Source organism: Cheilinus undulatus, linkage group 11, assembly GCF_018320785.1.
Source record: "Cheilinus undulatus linkage group 11, ASM1832078v1, whole genome shotgun sequence".
In the NCBI taxonomy this organism is placed as follows: domain Eukaryota; kingdom Metazoa; phylum Chordata; class Actinopteri; order Labriformes; family Labridae; genus Cheilinus; species Cheilinus undulatus.
The window spans coordinates 37,783,600-37,802,279 of record NC_054875.1 but is presented as its reverse complement, the minus strand read 5'-3'; the positions used below and the strand labels follow the sequence as shown (position 1 = coordinate 37,802,279).

The 18,680-nt window shown below is 38.1% G+C and overlaps 1 protein-coding gene across 3 annotated transcripts in view; it reads left to right on the top strand.

Annotated features, from left to right (window-relative positions):
* Window positions 1-15,651, top strand: part of LOC121517254 (segment polarity protein dishevelled homolog DVL-1-like) — a 65,273-nt gene extending 49,622 nt beyond the window's left edge. Inside the window, exons 11-15 of one of the 3 annotated variants that reach the window (XM_041798893.1) lie at window positions 17-94; window positions 215-349; window positions 2,593-2,760; window positions 2,879-3,094; window positions 13,498-15,651. In XM_041798893.1, coding sequence (XP_041654827.1) covers window positions 17-94; window positions 215-349; window positions 2,593-2,760; window positions 2,879-3,094; window positions 13,498-14,018 — 1,118 coding nt within the window. In that variant the 3' untranslated portion in view covers window positions 14,019-15,651. Of the gene's footprint in view, window positions 1-16; window positions 350-2,592; window positions 2,761-2,878; window positions 3,095-3,340; window positions 3,396-13,497 lie in introns of those variants that run through there. The other 2 variants (XM_041798892.1, XM_041798894.1) reach the window with 2 other exon arrangements.
* Window positions 15,652-18,680: the final 3,029 nt, after the last annotated feature.

Genomic DNA, 18,680 nt, shown 5'->3' with positions numbered 1-18,680 from the left:
AACTATGTTTGTTCAGCCGAGCCAGTGAGACCCATTGACCCTGCAGCCTGGATTTCCCACACCACTGCCCTGACAGGACCTTACCCACACTACGGTAAAACCACCAGCCTCTCTATCACACATCCCTACCCTGGTATTTATGATAACCCAATGGCATTTCAACTATTCACTTCTGCTGGTCAGTGTTTTCTCACGCACTTCTCTCACTCCCCAGAGTTTGATGACTTGCCTCTGTCTGCCAGTAAAACAGACATGGCAACCATTGTGAAGGTGATGCAGCTGCCTGACTCTGGCCTGGAGATCAGGGACAGGATGTGGTTGAAGATCACCATCGCTAACGCTGTCATTGGTGAGAAACAAAAGCAGAGCTGTGGGGCACAAACTCAAAACAAAACTTTGTTTCATTTAGAGGAGATTTTAAAATAATCACATGTAGAAAGCTGTGGGAATTGCTCTGAGCTGTTTTTATGCTTACTTGAGTAGAAATGAAACGATGTGAAGATTTCATATCACGATTATAGTGACTAAAATGATCAGTGTAGTTATCAGTATTATGATGGTATTGTTAAAACGTGTTGAAAATGTTCAGAAAGTACTGTTGCATTAATCTTGCAAAGCAGAAGCATTGGCCAGACTCAAAGTCTGAAATCAGGCTGATCCATCTTGCAAAGCTCCAATCTGAAAATGATTATGCCAGACCCAAAAATGGTTCTGATCATCAAAGTAAGGAGAATGAAGCGGTGGTGGTTTAGTTGTACTGGAAGCCATTAGCAATGCCCACCACCGGCGCATATCTGCATATCTTTAATAAAATAAAGAGCAAAGAACAGCGCTGACAGCTTCTTTTGGCAGAGAAGATTTTTTGCGCATCTCCTATTAAGCTTCAGCTTGAATTTAAGTCACTGTGGCTGCAGGGAGATGTTGCATTGGCTTAACTAAAGCGTCCTGATTAATCAGGATTGAAAATACTAATGCACTAATTATGGACCTTAATCACATCACAATTTGAGTTAATGCTGACAGCCTTTGTAAAAAGTAAACATGTGAAATCTTATCGAATATTGAATAATACACTTTTAATAGATCACTTTGTTAAACTGTGTGCTTAAAAAGATTTATCATTTGTCTTTTCTACATTCAACTGCACCAAAGTTATGATCAGATAAAAGTAGATTTACAGTCGTATTTATAACCTAAAACTGCTGCAAAGTGGGGGAAGAAAGAGAGAGAGAGAGTGTACAGTGGCTGGCGATCAACTTTGAGATTAAACATAGAGAGTAGTAGCTAGCGAACCAATAAAACACTAAAGTAAGATGCTAATTTGTGTTTGTTTCACAGCAGTTACTCTAGAATGCTTAGAAACACATCGACACAAACATTCAGGAAGGTACAGGAGAGTTCATCTTCCTCATTTGTTGGTCACTGTTCTCGCCTCTGTGACACAGTGCAGTGCAGACAGACACAGAGCCTGACCCATGGTCTTATTATCAATTCACCTTGGCAAAAACCTATCTGTGTCTGTGTCCTTTCAATCAATTGATCAATTTTTATTTTTGGAGTGCCAGTTATCACAAGAAACTTTACAAAGAGAGTAGATCTGGACTATACTTTTTGACGTATTATTATAATGACCCAAAGCTAATCACCATGAGCTCAGCACTAGCAGTATTAAGCCTCGTTACAGTGGCGAGGAAAACCTTCCCTTTAACAGGCAGGAACCTCGAGCAGAACCAGACTCATGCTGACAGCTGTCTGCCGAATCAGCACAGGGGTTAGAGAGGGGTAGGAGGGCAGAGAGTGGGAGGAGAAAGGAAGAGAGAAGAGGAGGGATGCAGAAAGAGGGACAAGAGAAACAACAAAACAACAGGTGGAAGACAGATTTATGGCTGTCATGCCATAAACTTATCTTAAAATTTGTGGGATATGACTGTAACATCAATACTGATGGAGAATATATGGACGATAAGCAATGACAACCATGACTGATAGAAAACAGAACAATGCAACATTAGCAGCTATAATGCTAATGAAATGGAGAGAACTATTATTGATAATTATGGTAATTTATCATTTAGTGTAATTTAAATTTGGACTGTATTACTGAATGTGGTCATCATTAAAACCTGCAACCATTACTTGAGCTGTCTATTACAAATGATGTTATACACAACTGTTAAAATAAACATCCTGCCTAAAAGGAATAAAGAAAAGGCAAATGCAAGTTGCTGTTTTTTTAAAGATTAAAATGATAAATTACAGCTGTGAAATCTGAAACTGGCGACTATAAAATTTTGAAACGATTTAACCTGTAATTATATTACAGTCCTTCAAATCCAGAGCAAGTTTTCATGTAGTTTTCAGTTCCGTAATACAAGAAAATGCTACTGCTCATTTAGCTAACCACAAATTTTGGGGCCTGCAGCATATCATTCTCACTTTTGGCATTGCCTTCTGCAACATCGAGCTGTTTGTCTACATGTAGCCACTGTGGTTGTTGTGCACATGATCAGTATTTTTAGCATCTGTTTATCGCATTAGAGATGGAGCCTACATGTCTGCATGTGTCTGTGTGCTTGTCTTTTGCTGTGTCAGGTGCTGACGTGGTGGACTGGCTTTACTCTCGAGTTGAGGGTTTCAAAGATCGGAGGGATGCGAGGAAGTATGCGAGCAGTCTGCTGAAACACGGCTACCTGAGACACACGGTCAACAAGATCACCTTCTCTGAGCAGTGTTACTACACGTTTGGAGACCTCTGCCAAAGTACGACCTCTTCTCTCCTTGTATCAATGATGCAGCTCCATGTCTGTGACTTTTTTGTTTATGAATAGAGGTATTGTGCTAATTTTTCCCTCTCTGGTTCTGTTTTCTCTCCAATCAGATATGGCATCACTCAATTTAAATGAGGGATCCAGCGGTGGAGGTTCTGAGCAGGACACTCTGGCTCCGCTCCCTCCCACCACCAACCCATGGCCCCTGGGCGGGCAGCCATTCCCCTACCCTCCCTTTCCCTCCGCGCCCCCCAGCTTCCCTCCAGGATACTCAGACCCATGCCACAGTTTCCACAGTGGGAGTGCCGGCAGCCAGCACAGCGAGGGTGAGCAACAAAAAGATGAGCTTTTGAGTTTTCATCAGCCTTTTATTAACTGAAGTGATAATTTGACTCAACATGCAACATGACATTACCGCTGATCTAAGTGTTCCTGACATAAGATGTCAGTTTAATCAGATGTCTTACTCATGCTAATGTTAGCTTTTCTGGCTCACTGCGCAGGAAGTTGACAGTGGATTGCATTTTATTTTAAAAATATGTGTATTCTAAAACTCGTCCTGTATTGTCAAGGTCAATCATGAGCATCTTGAGTCATGCAGCGGACAGCTCTGCAGTACTGGGTGTGTACACGAAACCAAAAATCAAATCTGATCAACCATGTGATTATAAATCACCTGCCTGAAACTAGAGATGTTCTGATACCATTTTTACCTTCTTGATACCTGTCCTGGTACCAAGACTTAAGTACAGAATACCCCTCTGAAAGTAAAGGTTAAAAAAGCAAATTATTTTTATTATTTAGCAGCTGTAGTCCAAAAAACTAACACTATGACTGAAACGTTGTTGTATGACCTGGCCCAGCACAGTTAAAACTAGGGATGTAACAATACACTTAACTCATAAAACAATAGACACAACAATAATGGACTTGTGGTGCAATTTTGTTACAATTTCTTACAATATTCTTTTTTTTCTTAAGACATGAGATTGAAATGATTGAACTGATAACAACTCAAAATATCCATTTTCTTCCTTGCTTGTTTACAAATCCTTAATCAAATAAATACACTAAGCACCCTCTTTTGGTTGAAAAAAAGAGCATTGCCATACATATTTTCCAACCACTTTATTAGGTTTACCTGTTTAACTGCTCACTAATGTAGGTGTCTATTAGCCAATGACGTAGCAGCAACCAAAGCATTTCAGCATGTCATTGGCTGGTCAGGGGTGGAGGAGTGGTGTTAAATGTCCCATCTTTGGAGGGTCCAGGGACATGCTCTCCAGGAATTATGTTGCTTATCAGACAGTTCTGTGCACTATTTCAAGCTATTATAAATACAAATTGAGATTTAGAATGCTAGCAGCATTTGGACAAAAAATGATGCTGTTCCACCTTAAAATATCCTTTAAAGATCAAATATGTTAAATTTCTGCTCTGAAATATCTATATTATTCAAAAAGTAACCATTCCTGTGTTTTTTTTAATTGAGGTCTTACAGTATCTCAAATATTTCCTGATGTTTTAAAAGACAGAGAAATTTTTCTAATTGTAATGGGACGTGTCTTGTCATGGTGGCTGCCATAGGTTGCGAGTTCACCCCCCAAACTCACCTCTGTATCATGGAAGTCCCCCACAATCAGCATTTCCAGCGAGCGAAGATCAGCACTGCTCACCTTCTTAAATTACTCATAATGAGGGGAAAATGCACTGAAAAAGGCACTGCCGTGTTTGCACTGGAAGCGGTTCCAGGACATTGGAAATGACGCTAGAGGGCATGCGCACCCTGGCATCCATTAGTGAACGATAAAGTGCTTTTTTTCTGTGCATTTCTCCCTCATTATGAGAAATTTATGAATAAAAAACAAACATTGGTTTTCTGTTTAGTAAATATGCCTTATATTGAAAAGTCCTCCATTCAAAACGAGAAGTAGACAGTAGAGCTGGGCAGCACTGGTCTGTACTCCTTGTATTGTGTTATTGTTCTGGTTGAGAGCCCCCCGGTGGTGAAATTTTACATACTGTGCATTAACTATTCATTACAAAAGAAACAGTAAAAGCAAAATGTAGGCTGCCAGATATAACTTTATTAAAAAAAAGCGAATATTTGGCTTTTCTGTTGTTGCCCATCGGCCTCAAGGTTTGACATTATCAAACCTTGACAATGTATAATGTATAATGTATCAGCTTGAAACAGTCTGGTCATTTTCCTCTAATCTCTGCCATCAACAAGGCACTTAGGCTTAGAAAACCTCCATTCACTGAATAACTTAATCTCTAGAGATCTGAGCTTCTGTCTGAATGCAGTTTTAGTTCCTCCCACTAATTAGGACCTAATTAGTTTAAAAGCTCAGCTTTGTCTTTGAACAGGAATTATTTCTGACAAAAATGATGTCCACATCTCCTACACTTCCTGCGTCTGCAAAAAATACAGCACTGGATCAGTAATAGAGCAGATGTTTTGGCTGCGTGTCGGCCAGTTGGTCAGTTGTTGGTGGTCTGCAGTCAGACTGAAAGAGTGGGGCCATTTGATGATGGACCACAAAGACTGAAGGCCAAGCATCAACAAAGGTTCTGAATTTATTTGAAATGTTACTTTGGAAAATCCACACAAACTATGTGAAATTTCTGTAGTAATTCTTAAAAATATTTTTTTGACCATCCCATTTAAAGGACCCCAAAATTTATTCTAATATTCCCCTAATGTTTCAGTAAAACTTAACTAGAAAGCCTAGTTATAAAAAATACTCCCCAGAAAATGTATGTAAATTTCTGAAAAATATCAAGCAAATTCTCCAAAACCTCAATGCAACCCCTCCTAAAATTCTTATTTAAACTCCCCAAAACTTAGAAATGTATTCCCCAAATTCAATGAAAATGATTAAAAACTCACCCAACCAACAAAACAAATTACCTGAAAATTCCATGACATTTTGTGAAAATTTAAGGGACCCCCTTCCCTCCCATTCCCCCAAAAAATTAGAAATAAATTTGCCAAATTTCAATGAATATGTCTGAAAATTCTTATTATATAAGAGATACCCTATGTTCTAATGTTATAAAGTGTAATTTTTTTTTTGTTCTGTTTTTTCCTCTTCTTGCTAATATTTTTCCCTTTTTTCATCTCTTTGTTAAAGAAAAACTTTAAAGAGGGATCATGCTGAAAATCTTTTTGCTAGTTAATGTATCATTGTCTATTATGTGTGATTCCAAATAAAAAAAGAAAATGTCTGAAAATTCACAAAGAAATTCCCTGGAACATCCAAACAATTGCCATGAAAATGCTAAAAAATTTCAAAGCAAATTTCCCCCAACTTTCAATAAAAATATCCAACACCCCCCCCCCCCAAAAAAAAAAAAAATTCAGGAAAATAGTTGAAAAATTCATAGCAAATTCTCCCAACATTTCAAGCAAATTACTTTACTAATCTTCAGTGGACATTTTGAACAATAAAATTAAAAATTCTCATAGCAGAAGTGATTACTGCGTCGTGGGAAAGCCCAAATGTAATGTCCTCATATAAGGGTCTTAGGACGTTAGATCAACTTCCTCCCTCTCCTCCTGATGCTCTGTTTTAACTTCAGCAGGCTGATCATATTACTGAGTTAATGAGCAGTTGACCAGGTATACCTAATGAAATGACTGGTGTGTATATTTTGGTCATTTAAATTTGCATTTTCCCTATCTGTTTCAAATTCTACAGTATTGCAAGATATTGTTACATCCCTATTCCCAGCCCCACTTTAAAACAGCTGATTACCTACAAACAAGCTAAGCATTTGTCAGCAGTTGCTTAGACCCAGCTCAGTCTAAAGTCCTGTGAAGAAGATTCAGAAAGCAGCTCATTTTAGGTTTTTACTGCTGAGTTTTGAGGTTTTTTTTTTTTTTACAATTAAGGAAGGTTGATTCAATGCAAAGTTTCTCTGTTTTTTTTTTTATTTGGCATCACAGATTATATCTGTGGGTTTCTGTTTTAATGAGATACAGGATTTGTTTGTGGGGCTTTAAATTTCTGGTATCAGTTTGATTCACTGACATCCTTAACGCTACACTGCGGTCATTTCTGAAACTGAAATCAGTATCGGAACAGCTCTACTTGAAACAATCAACACCAAGTCCATCCCTCTTCATCAGCTCTCCAGTGATCTTTTGTCTTCATCTTGAATCAGAACGTGCTTGTGCTTTGTGTCGCTGCTGCATGGTTATTGTTATCTGCATAGAGGGAGAGTGGAGAATCATGGGGGATTTGTACGGCTCATTATTGGGTGGCTGTGACAGTGTCTGTGTAGCAAACATTTAAAACCAGTCAGTCCAGACAGATAATGGTAAGTTTCATGTTACCATCTATCAGTCTGATTTTCATTGTTCAGAGTGATTCATCCAGACATCGCCATGGCTTGTTTTCAGACGGTTGTCATGCTTTAAATTTTTATTTATTTATTTTTTTTTTTTGACAGTTTTGGAAGTACAGGGAGAGCAGGGATTGAAAGAGCAGTTTCTAGTTGTGTTTCTTTTAAACTTCCTAACACGTGTTGGAAATGATTTTTGTGTGTGCCTCGTAGACTGTATATAAGAAGTGGACTTAGCCCCTGGACATTTTAATTGAAGCCAATTTAGTAACAAATTAAATCCGAATCTTTCTAATGATAAGCAGGAGGTGGCTGCTCTGGTCACAAAAACAAGTCCAACTGTCAAGAAATGGTTGAAAAAGCCAAAAACATGGCTTCACCCTGATAGCAACTGGAGCAGGTCTTATGGTGAAGAAACTACAGTAACTGATTCCATTAGAAGATTAATTTCTGCCTTCACATGTCAGAAATGAGCCACAGGCTGCACCAAGTTTTACATGTGCATGTGGAAGTATCTACCCATTCCACATGGCCCATCTGTGCCATAGTTTTGCTACAACAGAGTACAGCCCAGCCTTGTTCGGCTCAGAGTGGATCACAATTTCATACAGGAATGAAGAGAAAAAGTAGAGATGCATGTATCAGCATGATATCAGTATCACCAGATTTTAGCATAAAATATAAATGATTGGTACCAGCTGATTTCGAACATTTCAGCAGAAATTTACCACCAATATACCTACTGTTAATACCAGTCTATATTGGCTGTAAATATCGGCCATATGTATAAATACGTTTCAAGCTGGACAGACAGACCTACATCAGCTGAAGTGTTTTTCTTTGTTCATCCACATTCTTTAAACTTTAAGGTGTGTTTTAAAAATGTAAGTTTTAGTGTGAACAGCACTGATATCAGCTAAAATAAGCTAAGAATAATCTAACTGCAACTTTTTCCCATATTGCAATTGTGATTTGATATGCAATTCTTTAAAAGTTTCTCATCCTCTGTGTTTTCCAGATAACAGAGGCAATAAATTATTTGATATCATAACCAAAACATTATTTAATAGATTAAAATCTAGGGCTTAAAAATATCTGATTGCAGCTATTTCAACTCATATTGCAAATTCAATATAAATTTTTGTATTGAAGCAAATTATCACAGTGTAATTTTTAATTTAGAGATAAAGGAAATCAGGATTCTTAAAAACTGACCCTTGAATGTGTGCATGTTGTGTACAAGATAAAATCTCTGCTGCTCAATGTATTAAACTGGAATTTTGACACAATTCATGTAAAAGAAATCTTGCACCTTTGATTTTAAAATTCTAATAGGCCTTATTGCAGTTTAATCTAAATTTCTATTTATGGCCCAGCCTTAGCTCAGATGAATTCACTGGATATTAAAAAAAATCTGGTATCATGCATCCCCAAGAAGTAAAGATACAAACAGCACCTACTCTGTCTGTAAATAATTGATAAGCTGCTCATCTGCTTCCTGTTTTGACATAATGCTGATATAGTGATGCAGAAAAATGTGGACAGTCCGTATTTGGTGTTTTAGTGTGAAATTGGGTTAGCCTTCCTGTGTGGATTGATGTGCTCTGTGTTGATTGACATGTACTGGACATGGGCTCCACTAAATATGGCCTTGGCCACATATCTTGAGCAGAGCAGAACAGTGTGGTTCTTCTAGCCAATGCAACACATAATGAAGAAACTCAAAGACAGACTAGTGGTCTGTTCCAATAGTCCTTTTTGCTGAGGAAGTTTCCTAACTGAGGGAAATGACCCAGAAGCATGTGAGTCGACAATGAGGCCTTTTTGAATCCTTAAAAAGGGTGAGGAAAGGTAACCTGACACGCCAGATGGATTTGTTTCACACATCCATCTGGGAAAGCTTCAATAGGAAACGTTTGGAAGAAGGCAGAGACTTTGAAAAATATTCAGAGTGTGATAGGATGAAAGTTCTGTCTGTCACATCTCTATGGGCCAATCAGAGTAACAAAACACAGCTACTGAGGAATAACGCGAAACATGGCGACTATAGACATGTAGGTACTCGACTTTTGTCGTTTTTGGAAAGAAAACAACTCACTGCTGTTCTTTGTTCTTCTTTAAACGAAGAAATGTTGGCAAGTTCTGATCAAACTGGCACTTTAGCAGCATCCACACTAATCTCTTCCACCATAATTGCACCAGCTCTTGCTGCTGCTTACGTCACGACTCTGCCGCGCCTGAAAGTACTGCCCCTCGTCGCTGATTGGTCCTGTCACTTTCTAACCTGGCCCAAATGGTTCAAATGGGAGCTCTGCAAGATGGATTCACCTGTGAAAAACAAGGAAACGGGCGTATCCATCTGCTTTGCAAGGTTAGAGGAAAGGAGCTTCATTGCTTCCTTTATTATCTCATTTAGCACAAGAAACACTGAACCATCCTTTACCAGAGGAGGGGAGATAAAACAACCTACAGTTCTTTCTTCAACTTCATTAAAAGTGACGTCCCTCTCATTTGTTTGACTATCGTGACTGTAATAATGCCATCTTCACTAAATTAACGGAATAATTTATAATAAAACAAACTTATGATTTATTTGGATAAATACAAAAGGAGGAGAGGGTGAGGATGAATAACAACCTCCAAACAACTGCTGGATATTAAAAAATAACCACTGAGTTTCATCAAAAGTTTCACTACTGCTATTTTAAAGCAAGAGTTCTGCCGATTGGATGACCTTGTATTATGGCTAAAGCATGAGTGAACTATTAGTTACCTTTTCCAGCAAAGTCAAAAATGATAAGATAAAGATATTATTTAGATGGAAAGCTAAAATCTTTTTATTTTGCTTCACAAAAAAACTATCTGATGTGACAAAACAAGAAAAAATGAAGATAAAACAAGACAATTCTACTACACAAATACTGTAAAAAATATGTTGGTTTTGTTATATTATTTTGGCGCAATTTGCCTTTATTGGATAGGGCAGCTGAGGAGAGACGGGGGAAACGCTGGGAGAGAGAATGGGCAGACACCAAACATGCTGCTAGATCGGGAGTGGACCCTGTGACCAGTGCGCCAAGCACCACAGCCCCTACCCATTAGTGCCTGCCAATCATCAAGCTACCTGGCTCCCTTGAAAATCTGAATTTTGAAAATAATTCATCAAATTGTCATAGGGCTACTTATCAAGAAAGTTCAAATTAAGAAATATAAAACCTGCCAGGTGTTGTCAGATGTTCGCCGAGGTTTTCATGTTTTATTTGCAGTATTAAACAAAGGGAATTCATTGGACGATAGGTGCACATTTTGTAGTCCATCAACAGTAAATTGTAGTTTTTACACAGCAAACCTATGTCACATTTGTAACATTGACTTAGTGTAGGAGCATTCTAAGTCCCTCATCCCTATTTTTTTCCTTTCCTCTTGCTCACATCTTTCCTTTGCACTGTGACATTTTTCATCGAGGTCAAGGAAAAGTGGACAGAAAAGGAACTGATTCACAATGCCGCTCTATATATTACACAAATGTTGGCTTCCAAACTAACAAACATGAGGCTTTAAAAAAAAAAGGCTGAAAGCAGAGCACATGTGCTAACTTCTTCTTTACAGTCTATGGTCTGCCTGCTTGCTTGTTTGCATTTTTGAAGGATAATTTCGATGTTATTTGGAGACTTTATGTTGGATTAAAAATGTCCATATAAAGCATGGTTCTAATTCTCGTAGCAGCCAGGTTGATTAGGTAGTATAGGAAGACTGGGCTGGGAGGTTTGTGTAATTCTGTTGTTCCCTCTGTTTCTGCTGGGCAACGGTAGACTGAAGGAGGAGGTAGTCCCAGGACACTGGGGGAACTGGTAAGCCTGCTAACCCCCCCCTCTCCTGCTCTGCTCTGTCTATCTCTTCGCTCCCTCTATTTCACCATCCATCCTTACTCTGCTCCTCCTCTCTTCTCTCTCCTGTGCTAAAAAAAAATCCTCCATCTATCATACCGTGGCTTCAAGGTTATTTTTTTCTTTTGTATTTTTTCTTCCGCCCATCCCATGTATCCATGTGTATCCTGTGTGTGACTCTCCCTCTCTGCACCTCTGGGCATGCGATCGTTCTGTGCTGGGAGGTGCATGATGCAGGATGGTTACTGAGAGGCTTGTGCTATCATTCTCACTGATAGGGGGCGATCATGCACCATTTTACCCAGTACTGTTGGGCTCATTGTGGAAGGGGAGATGTGGGATGATGATTTTTGGAAAAGTGTGGTACACCTCTGTCAGTGCGACGCCTGCAGTGTGTTTCTAGCACTGAAAGCAGACACTTTTATACTTTTAAAGAACAAACCTTTATGAATACTTAAACTTTGGTTATAAATCTGTAGTTTTATCATCCATGAAGTGCTGGCTGGTTGTGTCTTCCTGATTGAGGTGTATCATTTATAATCTTTGTCTGAATGTTCTACAAGATTCATGGTATTTGTTGCTTTAGGTGAAACTTTGGGGAGAAACCTTTGAGATAATCATGTTTGCCCTTGACTGTTGACTCTTGCAAGATTGCACAAAAATATCCTGTCACACCTTAAACAAACTGCATTAATGTTATTAGTAACCACAGTATATTTAGATCAGATCGCACAACATACAGTCTTTCCTTAATGTTGTTTCATTTGATCTACAGATGAGGAGAAAATTATAAGAACCCCTGTGAAAATTTATGTTGTTATAGGTGTTTCCCAAGTGCTGTTAAACAGAGCAAGGAGTTTTTAACACGACTTTTCCAAACGACTTGGTTTTATTTTTGATGCTAACATTATTTTATGTCGACAGAAACAATATTATTTCACAAAAAACAAAAACCTGCAAGGGTCAAAATTAGTAGCCCCTTTCACAATTGTTATCTTCCAGTTTACAAACAGCATAAAAACTTAAGTAAGGGTTTGATTTGTCATTATAAAAAGCATCATGGCAAGATCAGAAGAAATCAGTATCACAGCATTTCCAAGTGTCAAGAACTTGAGTGGGAAGGATCATTAAGAAATTCAAAGAGAGCCACACAGTCGAGAACAAGCCTGGCAGTGGTAGGATTTTAAACACTAGTGAAAGATGTATTTAAAGACCCCAGAACAACTCAGCACAGTCTGGCTGCAATTGGAGATATATCTCAGGACTGAAATACATGCTAAAACTTTCAAAATAAAATTGGTTTAAACTTCAGTTTAGGGTTAGGGTAAGGGTTTAGGTAATGATAGGACAGCAAAAGTTAAAAATTGGATATCTGACCTGCAAAACCTGATTCCAAAGCATTTAATAAAAATGAGAAAACAGTCTGTCAACAGGAAAAAAGCTCATCCTCCATGAAAACATTCCAACACAGCTACTGAGCTGAAGCTAAGCTCACAAAGCAGCTACGCAAGTATGTTATCTGGGTAGCTAAGTTAGCTTTATCCACGTTTGCTAAAGCTCACATTGCTAAAGCTCAAGTTGCCAAAGCTAACCTAGTTAAAGATAACAGAGGTACATAGCCAATGTAGCTAAAGCTAAGCTAACAAAGCAGCTATGTAAGCTACATAGGTATGTTACCTACATAGGTACATTAACTCAAGCTTTTTTGCTCTGACATTGCTAAAGCTAACTAAGCTACATTGGGGTATGCATCGACATGTATTACATAACTCGGATAGCTGTGTTAACTTTAGTTTAAGTTTGTGCTGTTGTGTAACTACTTCTAAAATGGTTCTAATCCTGGATTAGACCTAAAGCTTACATTGATAAAGCTAACTAAGCTACAAAAGCTAATGTACTGATGCTAACTAAGTAGTCAGCATAGCTAAATAAACTTAAGCTAAAACACACAGTGAGCCCCCTTTCATGTAACTACTTGAAAAATGGATCTGTTCATAGTTTAATCCAGATTAGACCTCAAATCTTTTTTGTTTTTTTATGAAATGTTTCTGTGTTTGCCAAAACACTAGGCAATGACTGAGAGCTGTTATCCAGCAAAAAGGAGACACAATTGACCATTAGTATCAGGGGGGCTGATAATTTTGACCCCTGTAGTTTTTGGTTGTAGTGGAATCATTTTGTTTCTGTGTGCTAAATAAAATTAAGCAAGAATCCAAAATAAAAATTGGATGTTTGGAAAAGCCATGTTTAAAATTTCATGCACTGGGAAGTACTTAAAAAAAAACATAAGTTTCCAAAGGGGACTGATATTTTCCTCATCTGTATATTGTATGTGTTGCAGCCTTTTGAGGCTTTATTAGGCTTGATGTATATTTTGTTTAATGTGTGACCCACTGTCCATCAGCAGGAGTCTAAGCTCCTGACTTTATTTTTCTTTTTTATTCTTGATCGTGAAATAAAAGTAAATCTTTCTGTATTTTTTTTCCAAACAGGAAGCCGTAGCAGCGGATCCAACCCCAGCGCAGGCAAAGGCAAACGCTCCTCCCCTCAGGAGAAAGGTCAAAGAACTTGCAGCGAATCAGAGCCCCACATCCGCGGAGGAGGGAGGCGCGGCGACAGATCCGCCAGCCAAATGAGCCATCACAGCCACGCCGTCTCCAGTCACAGTCACGCTCGATCCAACCTCAGCCACAGTCAGTCCCACCGGAGTCACCCTCACTCGCAGAACAGCCACCCCTCCTTCACCTACAGCCACGCCCCCTTCACACAGACGGGCCCCGGCTCGTGCGCCCACAGCGAGCGGAGCCACGCCTCCTCCTACGGCCCCCCCGGCTTGCCTCCCCCTTATTGTCTGGCCCGTCTGGCCCCAAAGACCTCGGTCAGCAGCAGCACACCCCCAGGAGCCCCTCCTGGGAGAGAGTTAGCCTCCGTTCCTCCTGAGCTCACCGCCAGTCGGCAGTCTTTTCAGCACGCCATGGGCAATCCCTGTGAGTTCTTTGTTGACATCATGTGACAGGACAGTGCCTTTAAAACTCATGGAGCACAAAAAAACAAGAAAAACATCTCCTTTTTCTTCTCCGTCTTTTGCCTCCAAAATTCAGAATGTAGACCCGGACTGGCCCTCCACCCTTTCCCTGCATTCTCCCTCTCCTTCATAAGAAAAACAGGCAGCAAAGCACAACATGAGTGGTCATCTCACATACATGCAGGGGTCCTCTTTGGCTGAAAATCCCTCTTTTGTATTGACGTGACGTGTACAGTTTGTGAAAAGTGAGTGCTATTCGGTGTGGTGATTCTTTAAAGCTGCCGCGTAGACATTTCTCGGGAGACCGCACTCTGTCTCTTTTTTTTTTCTTTCTTCTGCAAGACCTTTAAGCTGGCTGGGCCCTGGATCTCAATCCCCCAGACCCAGACCGACTTCTACAGCCCGCACTTAGGAACACTTCTCTGGGTCTGGAGCTTGGAGTTGATCTCCAGACTCATGTGTGCTGATTAAATTTAGCACATTACGCCAAACCTCTTGCCCCGTCAAGGCTTATTTAAGCTCTTACCTGCCAACTGCTAAAACTTTGATCAGTCCACTATTTGTGGATTCCTTTGACTTCATGAGGGAAGCTCTGTAGGCAGCCGACAGTCTAACTAGGCTGCGTATTGCATGACTGTCTCAACTGCTTTAAAGAGAAGAAATGTTATTATTACTTTTTGTTTAAAGTATTACCCTTATTAGGGGAAAGGGGATTCCCTCTTGCCAATGTCCTAAAGGAAGAATCCGTACACTGGATGATTTTTGTGATGTTATTTATGTGATCATATTGCATTGATGGTGTCATACTTTGTCTACGATGACTTACTGACAGACAATCAGACATCACCCTTTGTGAATCAGTGGCCGAGTCTCCACTGTCCTATCTGTGCTTTGTCGAATGTATCATTACTCCTGTCAGTGATGAAACCCTGACGTTCATAACACAATCTGAAAAGAAAACTCACAAACAGGATTGCAAACAGTGGAAAAACACCACGGCTGTATTAGCAAATAAAAGGTTGACACGAGATTGAAGGTATAATATGCGACTTTTGATGAAGTGGATTTAGCACGTTCAAAGGTAGTAGGGCCACTGTAAACAAATAAAGACATAAAAAGGGTCTAGTAATTTTGGAGAAAAAGGCCCAGTTTTGGGTTTAAAAGTCAAAAATTTTGCATTTATAAACTTGGAAATTTCAAGTTTTTGAAGTCATGAATTTATTACTTTAGAAAGTCGTGATTTTATGACAAACAAAACTCCAAACACTGGTTGGATCAGAATCCTCTCCTGGGTGCGGTCAGTTTGTTGTTTTCTTTTTAATAGCCTCATTTTGACAAGTCTCTTCAAAGACTAGATGCTGATAATAATGTGATGATTCTAGGCTAAATCATAAATTTGTCCTTACTGCTCAGTAGCAGTTAAACAATAATATTTTATAAGTCTTTCAGCTGCAACAGATTCATTTCTTCTGGTATGGTCTCAACTTCAAATCTCAAAAAATGCTAACATTTAAAATAGTTTTTTCTTGTTAGTGTGCCACATCTAAAAGTCCCATTTTTTTCTGTAAAATGGATAAATTTAAGATAAAAAAAAAAAAAATTTTCTTGTGAAATTATGACAGCTCAAACTTGAAAATTTCAAGTTTTTTTTCATAAATGTACAAGGTTTTCGATTCCAAATTTAGAGTTTTTTCATGAAAATTTACTTCTTCGTTAACTTGAAAATTTAGATTTTTTTCCCCCAGTAATTTTACTACTTTTTAAACTGAAAAAAAAACCTCTTGCATAAATAAACAACTTTTCAAGCAAATTTTTTCCCCTTAAATGTATGACCCCTTAAACCTGAAAATTCCAATTTTTTCTTTCACATTAAGAACATTTAAAATGAAGAAATGAGTTTATTTCTCATAGCTTTATGACTGTTTAACCCTCAAAAGTTTAATTTTTTTCCTTGTACATCTACATCTTTCAGACTCACAAATTGTTAGTTTCATCTTGTTAATTTCATTCTTTACAACTTGTAAAATTTAGATTTTTTTATCATAAATTTGCCTCTTTTTAAACTTTATAATGTTGAGGTTTTTCTCTTAAATTTATGACTTTTTAAACTCAATAAGTTGGTTGTTTTTTTTTTAGCTTACTACATTTTAAACTCCATATATGTATACTTTTTTTTAGTAAATTTACAACTGAATAAACACAAAAATTGTGAATGTGGTTTCTCTTAAAGTTACAATGTTACTATCTCAAAGAAAAATGAATCCTTGTTTTTCCTGCTTTTTAAGGTGGCCCAAATGTCTGTTGTAGGCAAAGTATCAGAGCAAAACAAAACCCCTTCACCCACCCCTCCAAGTCCAGCTGAATGCAGCCATGTGTAAGACTCATTTTCATCTATTAAAGCAGCCCAAAGTTGATTTGTTTCTTTTTTCTTTAAAGTAATTTACACCAAACAAAGTTTTTCTCCAGTATGGAAACTCTAGTTATTTTACTCTTATGGTAAACTCTGCATTTGTACCACTGCACTTGAGTGTAGTGTTGGTAGAACTAAAGATTGGAGAAGAAGGGTTTCACATGAAAAAAAAAAAAAAAACATGAATGAAACATGTGAGCATATGAGTGACACGTGTGTCTCAGACCCACCCCATCAGCCTGAACACAAAGCTTAAAACAAAAAAACCCAGAGGTAGAAAGTTTTCACTCTTTAACAAAGTTCTTTCTCAACACTTCATTTAGTTTGGATATATTTGATATCTGCTAAATGTCGCATATTATACCCTTAAACCAGTTTGCTAAAAGCATCACGATTGTCTTCTTTTCTCCGATGTAAAAGTCAGTGCGATAAAGCCAAAGCCTCACGTTGTTTGGTAAATATTTCATAACAATGTAGAAGTGTCCGCAGCGTATTTCTCTTCATGACTGCGATTTGATACTTCTAATTAAAGTGACTTCAAGGGGAATCCTGGCCTTCAGACAGTAATCCCCCTTGCAAAACAATGGCAAAACCCCTGCTGTACCTACTTACTGCATAATGTACTGTAGATACAGGAGGGAAATAACACAAAAACACAGAAAGACACCCAGACACACTAGTTTTACAAGCACTTTTTTCATTTTGTCTCTCCCTCCCTTTAGTATGAAACACTGTTTGCAATCAAAGCTTTCTCTTTAATTTTGTTTCTTTACAAAAGAAGAATAAATTGTACATAGAAATTTATTATATATATGAATAAAAATATATATGTTCAAAAGCTTGTCTGTTTCATTTTTTTAATCATTACATGTCCCATGATTGAGAAATGATTGTCTTTTTTCCAGTACCACTAGATGGAGACATTTTTTTAGACATAACATCCCTTTTACCCATTTAAAATTCATATTTTATATTAATTATATAATTTTTTAAAGTAATTGCTGTTGTGCCATGGTTCTCAACTGATGGGTCTGGAGTGTGGATCAAAAAGTGGGTGGTCATGAATGTATACCTAGAAAAAAATTGTGGTAGAAGGTCATTTCACTGGCTAGTGCATCCTCACATCCTCTCCTTGACTCACCTGGAATTTGGTCCCCCACTGCTGTGGTGAGGGATCTTCCAATTCTTTAAGTGCATCTGAGGGAGAGGGGAGGCTTCTGGAGGAGCTCAGAGCGAGGACACACCTGTGATTCCTCCAAGAATGTCCTGCCCAAAGATGCAACATGATTGGTTTGGAGGTGCAGCATCACACAGTTTATTCTCACAGCACTGATCTGTTCTAAAACAGCAGTTTAACACACAATGATAATAAAATACAGTGCTTAACAAATATATTAGACCACCTGTCATATTTGCCTCAGAGACCATCCAGCATCATGAAGTGCTTTAATGCAAACTCTTCACTGAGCTCTCCCCGTTTTACCATTTTGAACAGGAACGAGGGATTTCAAACTGAATTCCCCCAAATTTGAGCCGGCTCACTGGGTTTCTCTGTGAAGTCAGAAATTAATCAAGCACAACATTCAACCACTAAAACTCATTTTTCTGTTCAGGAATACAAGTAAATAAGTATCATTTGACATATTAATCAAGAAATAATAAGTTGCTTTACAATTTTTTAAGTTTTTTTGTAAATCAGTAAATTTGAAAATTCATGGATAACAATAATAATTCTATTTTAGCATTAAAAATATCATTTGGGTTAAGAGCTTCTACATATTGGTGTATTAACCATTGCAGAAACATAAAAAAATGATTTTGGTAATTACCAATGCTTTTAATTTAGGGCAGCTGTGGCATAAACCTTACTTTGGTTTGGGTTAGGGTGGGCTAATAAATTTGTTAAGCACTGTATATGAATGCATTTGACAATCTTATGCAGAACTATTAAATCTCAAAGGACTGTATCATCACATTAGGCAGCAATCCATTCATTGTTTTAAATTGCTTAAACAGTTTCAATATAAACTCAGAGCGCTGTGATGGATTATTGTGCAAATCACAAGAATGTGAATGAAAAATAAAGCCTTAGTTATCCTACCTAATAACATTGATATGTGCATAAGGACATTTACAAGGAAAAGCAATCGATAAAATTATAAAATTAAATAACCTGAATCACATTATGCAACTAAATCATTGTCTATATAAGGCATCTCCTTTAAAAAATATAAAACAGG